Raw genomic sequence first — 7,819 nt, forward strand, 5'->3', positions numbered from 1 at the left:
TGAAAAATTTGTGGCTAAAGTAACATTTTTGTGGGATACTTCCCACAAACTACTGTAAAATGTTAATTTTTTTTCTTTCAATATTTGTTTTAATTCTGTGATACATCTTAAGGGTGAATAAACTTCTAGAATGTGGTTTTGAGCACCTTGAGGGGTGCAGGTTTTTTTTTTTTTAAATTGTGTCATTTTTAGATATTTTCTGTCATATGCACGTTGATGCAATTTTTGTGGCAAAAGTGCAAAAAAAAGGTGCTTTCCAGACGTACATGTGGTGTCTGTTTCCACACATACTGGAGACTGACACACGTAGACCCATTCATTTTCTGTGCACATATCAGTGTGTTTCCACGGCCCATGTGTCTGTGGGCAAAACACGCTGACATCTGTTGTTTTGTTTTTTTTCGCAGCACAGGCCGCAAAACGTCCCACATACATGCACAGTGATGACACATGGATGACATCCGTGTGTCATCAGTGTAACACGTATCGGCGCCTGGGAAACCATGCTAGTTAGTGCTGTTCCCAAGTGCTGGGTGCTGAACACTGTTTTCATCATTGCCCTCATCATTCATCATTGCTGTGATCAGCGCTAGCAAGGAGCCCGGGAGAATGACTCGCTCCAGCGAGCGGGCCCCTTCTCTGTGCTGAGCGCAGTGAGTGACAGGACACTGCTCGCTGTAGCGAGTCATTCTCCTCGGCATGAGCAGTCAGGTGGATTACAGTGGGGAACACTTAGGATAGGTGAGTATAAGGATTTTTTTTTTAAATTGTATTCTTATTTTTACACCAGGATACAGCGAGAACAGAATACTACTCCCATCATTGTCCCCTGCTGGTGCTAATCGCAGCACAAGCAGCGGACAATGATGGCAGTGTTCAGCACCCGGCGCTTGGGAACAGCTCTAACTGTACTGCCGATTTCCAGGCGCCTGTACGTGTGATACTGATGCGGCACACGGATATCTCCAGTATGAGTTTTTCCAGTACTGGAAATATCCAGACATCTGAAAGAGGCCTAAGATAGGAAAAAAGCTATTTTTTGACTGCACCAAATTAGAGTGCGCCATGTTGGTTAATTTGGTGCCAAAAACGGCAAGTTATATCACAAGCCAAAAACTAATTTAAATTAGAAAAAAGCAATTGATTAATTGGGGCCCATATATTGTTTTACTACAAATTTCTGTGGTTTTAATGGGTTTCACCTATGCTTGCCCCTAAACCGTAGTTTGAGATAAAAATGTGTGTTGTTCTTGCTGCACAAGAACTGCTATGCGGAAATACACTCTAGAGAGGCATGAGAATAGAGATTGCCTTTTATCTGTTTTGTTTCCTATATAGATGGTTAATTCTAAGTTGTGTTTTTCTTTTCATAGGTCATCCTTCATGCTTGGATATGTCACCTGACCTGGTTGCTGTAATAAAGAAATATCCATGGCAATGTATGGAGTGTAAAACATGTATTATATGTGGACAGCCTCACCATGAAGAGGAAATGATGTTCTGTGACCACTGTGACCGTGGCTACCATACTTTTTGTGTTGGTCTAGGTGCTCTTCCCTCAGGTATGTTTCTTATTTTGTAGTATGTTTCAAACTGATCTATGATAGACTTGGGACTTATCCAGTGCGTAGTTGAATGACCCAGTAGATATTTCTTTTCTGCCTTCACTGAACCTTGTGTTCCCACAGGAGGTAACCGGATGGCTGAACTCTTGCCAGCGGCTTACTCCAGTTCACCCATTAACACTTGCCCGCAGTACTGTACGTTCCTAATAGGGGTCTGTTGAACCTTTAATGGGTTTGTATGGACATTATCCCCTATCCATAGAATTAGGAAACCTTCCTGATTCGTGGGGCTCTGACTGCTGGAGCATGCTTGCCTTCGCTCCATTCGTTCTTTGAGCCTGGCCACATTTAAATGGATCTAATAAAGGTATTTTATATTGCCATACAAGAACAGCACAAATATTTTAACATGACACCAGAAATTTTCTCTTAAAAAGTTCATACATTTAAATTATTGTTTTAACAGTGTTATGAAACTCCAAAGTACAACAATTTTGCTTACATACCACTCTTCAAACTATTGCATGTATTATTTAACGTGATAATCAAACCTACTATAAGAACATTTACAAGTGGGAGGGCATGCTTCATAGGCATACAAGCCTGCTCTTGCACGCATGCTCCAGTACAGGAAGCAATGATGTCCCTTTCTTGACATCTAAATACTGAGACCTATGATTGGTTGCAGTAGTCACATGAATAGAACGACTCATCATAGTTTGTGCCTCTGATGAATGCTGTCAGTTACGGGCCTCAGTCAGGTGATGCGATCACTTCCTGTCCCGCTGCAGACCACTAGAGCACCCTGCTCACATTCCCAATTTTTATTTTGAAGCTAATTCTGCCATTTTTACACTTTGTTTTGAGGTTGGACAAAGCTATTAATGGTTTAAAGCCAATAAAAATAAAAAGATATAGCCTTATTTATGTTGGCTAACATAACACTGTCATGTGGCCATTTCTGTAAAGTAGCACTCAAGTTTTTTTTTTATTATTCCATTCTGCCTCTAATCTGGAAATTCATGGAATAATGAACTACATAACAATGTTCTCCAAAGTGATCTCTGTCTATAAAAAATCCTGTGTAATGCAATTGTTTGGAATGAACCACACATTTTCTCCATGGAGGGAAGGAAAACTTATCACTGTTGATTACTAGATTATCATTGTCAAAGTTATAATTATAAAGTACTGTAGGAGATCACAATTCAGCCTCCCTGCATACTGGTAACACTTGTCGACAGTTTTTATTTCTTTCACAAAAAAATTAACTGTAATTAAATATATTTTTCGTGCTGAATTCGAATATGCTTACAGATTTTTTTTTTCCCCATCAAGCAGGTCTTTTTTTGTGACATATATTTCAAGTTTTATGGAAATATTAAAACATAGTAATGTAGTCAACATTATAAAAAATACAGCTTACCTAGAACATTTTTGATGATTTACGGGAATATTTTGCTTCCGGGATGTTTGTTTCTTTTCTTTTTTTGGTCCAGCAGTATTCTGCCATCGTAGAAATCTGCTGATGAAAACATTCCCTACAGTGGTCACAAACAGCACCAAGATTTTCTCGGAAGAAATCCAGGTGGGAATCAAAGAAATTTAAGTTTTAAGGACATGTGAAATCATACCAAGCTATGGGAATGCAACAAGATCACTCACTATATTACCAAAGATTTCTGCTTTATGATTTCCGAGGAAAGGAGACCTTTTTGAAGGGCAGCTTTTTGCAATGGATTTAACATTTCCAGAACCTGTTCATCTTCTATCACCGAAATTTAGATTTCAAATGTATAAATATTTTTTATCAAGTGCTTTTACAAATTATTTCATCAATCCTAGTTGAATATGCAGTGGAGGTCAATATTTTTTTTCAGGATTCACTCTAGGTACATTTGACACATTTATTTGTCCAGGAACAATACATTCATGTTTAGGCCATTGTTTTTGAATATAGTGAGACTTCCTATCCCTGCTATCCCATTCACATAAAAAAACAGCAGAATTTAGGGTACCCAAGCAATAAAGCAATCACCTTCAAATCTCCACAGATATTTCAGTTAAACAGGTATTGACGGAAGATTATTCCCATAATGAAAAAGAACGGCCTTCAAACTAACTTTTGATGAGTGAACAATCGCTACTCACCTGCCCGGTGTCACTTTTAGATATCCAAGGGCCTCCGCAACAAAACAAACATTATTACTAGTGATGAGCGAACATACTCTGATAACGTTATCCAGGTATCTTCGGCGTGCTCGGATAATATGTTCAAGTACATGCAGGTGCATGTTTTGCAGTGATAGACACACACACACACAACACATGCAGGGATTGCCTAACAAATAGGCAATCCCTGCATGTGTTGTGTCTGTTCACTGCTGCAAACCATGCAGACGCAGGGAATCGAACATATTATCAGAGCGTGCCCAAGATACTCAAATAACACCTTATCAGTGCACATTCTCTCATCACTATTTATTACAAAAAACCTATGCCTTTTCCTTCAGAGAATTAGTTTGTGAAATCACTCTCTTGGTTACAATACCTGCACATAAGTCTTCGAGGAGTAGATTTCATCCTGTTAGCCTGGAATTTATAAGCTCTCATTGTTTAGACAAGTCTAAATCACTGATAAGGTCGTTCAAATCTTCTTGAGATAAAAAGTGAGGTTCTGATGAAAAACTTGCTTCAAAAGTAGGATTACTTCTCACATTGCTGTATGCTTCATCTTCAGTGTGAGGAAGGTCAGAGTCAGAACTGTCACAAAAGCTGATCATTTGGGTACAGGAAGCTCTTGGCAATGTAAGACCTCATTGCAGATGGCAAATTGGGGTAACTAACTGTGTTTCAGATCTAATTCCTTTAATGTTCGTTAAGCAGAAATAGCAGTCTGTAAAAATGGTCCTTTGATTGTGGAAATAAGTTTATTTGTAAATACCTTGTGCTGCTGCCTGTGAGCGGCGCTATTGCTGGCTTCTCTCAGGCAGGCATCACGTGACCCCCGACTGCAGCTGACTCTGACATCCACTGATGTCAAGTTCCGGCTGCAGCTGGGCGTGACTCAGTGCTGCGCTCCACAGTGAGTGACAGGCTGTGGGCAGGGTTTCCCTGCACGTCAAACCCAGAATCCACCGCGCGCTTTCCCTCCCCTCATTTATTGGGAAAGCGCGCAGTGGATGCTGGGTGTGACGTGCGGGGTATCCCCACCCACAACCCAGCATCCACCGCAGGGTCTGTGTCACTGATGTCATGCCTCACTTCACGTGACATCATCAGAAGGAAGAGCCAGCTGCAACCGGGGGTCACGTGATGCCTGTAAGCGGCCAGCTTTTCAGAAAAACTGTGTTGTGTGCTTCAGGGTGGGACGTGGGGGCAGGGTCGTTTTCTCGTTCTCCGCCCCCCCACCAGCCTCCTTTGTTTCTTGTGTGGGTCGCTGATTATTCATTGACCTGCTTTCTTTTTAAAATTCCGCACCGCTGCTATCATCGTGTGGGCAGTGCATGCGCAGTGGGAGCTGGTGTCTTGTGTGCAGCACTTCAATAAAATGGAGGTGGTGCATGTGCAAATTGAGATTTCAGCACTGAAACGAGGCACATGCAGTATCTGAACCTGCATAATCTTGTTATTTTGTATTTTAACATAACAGAAGACCTTATTTTTCTGAGCACATACTGGTTAGAATAGTAAATAAATTAGTTAAATCAACCAATGGCAAACCATAAAAAAAACTTAAAACAGCTAAAATTAAAAATACGTGTAAAAACAAAAACAAACCTGTGCCTGATGAAAACATTCTAGCATGTTTGAATTCAGGATGCTCTTACAGAAAAAAAAAACATGTATACAAGTGTAATCTACTAGTTTATTTAAGAGACTAGAGGCAAAGAAAAGTCATACAAGAAACTCTGTGAAATACAGAGCATGAAGAAAATCATCAGTGTGCGATCAGTTTTTATACATCCACATTAAAATATGTATACATTTTCCTGGGCTTATAACAGAAATGTATCCATAAAAATCGATTGACACTTGGATGTTCCGTGTGGGATCAGTTTTTTTGTTTTTGTTTAAATTTAATGCAGCTATAAGCTTTAATGGGCGAGTTTCATCCGAGGCTAGGAAGAAAGTATTGCATGCTGCGACACATGATTGATTCAGAAGAAAAATAACTAATCTGAACAGCTCTATTAAATAACATGGGTCTGTGTGCTGTCCATTTAAAAAAAAATCTGATAGCACATGCCCGATTTATACACTTGTCTGCGTGATCCCTAAGATTCAGAAATTAAGCAAAGCGAAGAAAAGTCCATGATGAAATTGAAGATGGAGTCTGAAGAGAAGAAAACAAGGGTTTGACATGCATGGAAGTACACTATATGTAAGAGAAGTGTTTGACAGGTAGGTGGGGGGCTACAGTGATGAAAATACCACAGTGCTTGTTTAATTAGAGTTGAGAGGACAACCATATGTGGAATTCTAAAATCCATATTTTTTCATTGTAGGTCGATGGATATGCGACTGTTGTCAGAATGTCCCAGCAACGCCAAAAAAAGGAGCAAAAAGAGGCAAAAACAGTAAAGAAGGATAAACGCATGAATTTCTACATGCTGGATAATTGCACAAGCCTTTCAAAATGGTGCTAGAGCATAATCTTCTTGTGTGGTCTTTGAGATCACATATGTACCATGTTTTCACATTTTTTACACCAAATAAACTATTTTGAAAAATGTAATCAATTTTCCTGGCATGTTAGGACTTGAAATTAATGCAACCGGGGTATAGATTGTTTGTTTTTTTTTTCTAAAAATCTAAGGAAACATACAGGTGCTTCTCACAAAATTAAAATATCTTCAAAAATGTACACTGCTCAAAAAAATAAAGGTAACACTCAAATAACACATCCTAGATCTGAATGAATGAAATATTCTCATTGAATACTTTGTTCTGTACAAAGTTGAATGTGCTGACAACAAAATCACACAAAAATCATCAATGGAAATCAAATGTATTAGCCAATGGAGGCCTGGATTTGGAGTCACCCCCAAAATTAACGTGGAAAAACACACTACAGGCTGATCCAACTTTGATGTAATGTCCTTAAAACAAGTAAAAATGAGGCTCAGTAATGTGTGTGGCCTCCACGTGCCTGTGTGACCAACTTACAACGCCTGGGCATGCTCCTGATGAGGTTGCGGATGGTCTCCTGTGGGATCTCCTCCCAGACCTGGACTAAAGCGTCCGCCAACTCCTGGACAGTCTGTGGAGCAACGTGACGTAGGTGGATGGAGCGAGACATGATGTCCCAGATGTGAGCAATCGGATTCAGGTCTGGGGAACGGGCGAGCCAGTCCATAGCTTCAATGACTTCATCTTGCAGGAACTGCTGACACACTCCAGCCACATGAGGTGTGGCATTGTCCTGCATTAGTGTGACGTCGGGCCCTCATACCACCCTCAGTTTCTAACAGTTCGTGCAGACACATGCACATTTGTGGCCTGCTGGAGGTCATTTTGCAGGTCTCTGGCAGTGATCCTCCTGTTCCTCCTTGCACAAAGGAGGAGGTAATGGTCCTGCTCTTTGGTTGTTGCCCTCCTATGGCTCCCTCCACATCTCCTGGTATCTGCTCCATGCTCTGGACACTGTGCTGACAGACACATCTACCCTTCTTGCCACAACTCGCTAATGTGCCATCCTGGATGAACTGCACTACCTGGGCAACTTCTGTGGGTTGTACTGTAGACACCGCCTCATGCTTCTGTACCTCTAGGGGTGAGAGCTATGAAAAAATGACCAAAACAGCCAAAAAGGATGAGAACAGAGAAATGGTCTGTGGTCCCCACCTGCAGAACCACTCCTTTATAGGGGGTATCTTGCTAATTGCCTATCATTTCTACCAGTTGTCTGTTCCATTTGCACAACAGCAGGAGAAACTGATTCACAATCAGTGTTGCTTCATAACTGGACAGGTAGATTTCACAGAAGTGTGATTGACTTGGAGTTACATTGTGTTGTTTAAGTGTTCCCTTTATGTTTTTGAGCAGTGTATTTTATTTTAATTCTTCAATACAAAAAGTGAAACTCGTATTATATAGAGTCATTACGAATAGAGTGATCTATTTAAAGTGTTTTTCTGTTAAGGCCCCGTCACACTAAACGATGCAGCAGCGATCCCGACAACGATACGACCTGTCAGGGATCGTTGCTGCATCGCTAATACATCGCTGGTGAGCTGTCAAACAGGCAGGCT

General features: G+C 40.7%; 1 protein-coding gene across 5 annotated transcripts in view; it reads left to right on the forward strand.

The window, feature by feature from the left end:
* PHF10 (PHD finger protein 10) overlaps positions 1-6,303 on the forward strand; it is a 363,357-nt gene extending 357,054 nt beyond the window's left edge. For all 5 annotated transcript variants that reach the window (XM_073671486.1, XM_073671484.1, XM_073671487.1 and 2 more), the window contains 2 exons: positions 1,374-1,562; positions 6,074-6,303. In XM_073671486.1, the coding sequence (XP_073527587.1) occupies positions 1,374-1,562; positions 6,074-6,159 (275 nt within the window). In that variant the 3' untranslated portion in view covers positions 6,160-6,303. The remainder of the gene's footprint in view (positions 1-1,373; positions 1,563-6,073) is intronic.
* The last annotated feature ends 1,516 nt before the right edge of the window (positions 6,304-7,819 follow it).

The sequence above is a fragment of the Phyllobates terribilis genome, unplaced genomic scaffold (genome assembly GCF_046119375.1).
Source record: "Phyllobates terribilis strain yellow unplaced genomic scaffold, ASM4611937v1 Scaffold_3__8_contigs__length_932513732, whole genome shotgun sequence".
NCBI lineage: Eukaryota > Metazoa > Chordata > Amphibia > Anura > Dendrobatidae > Phyllobates > Phyllobates terribilis.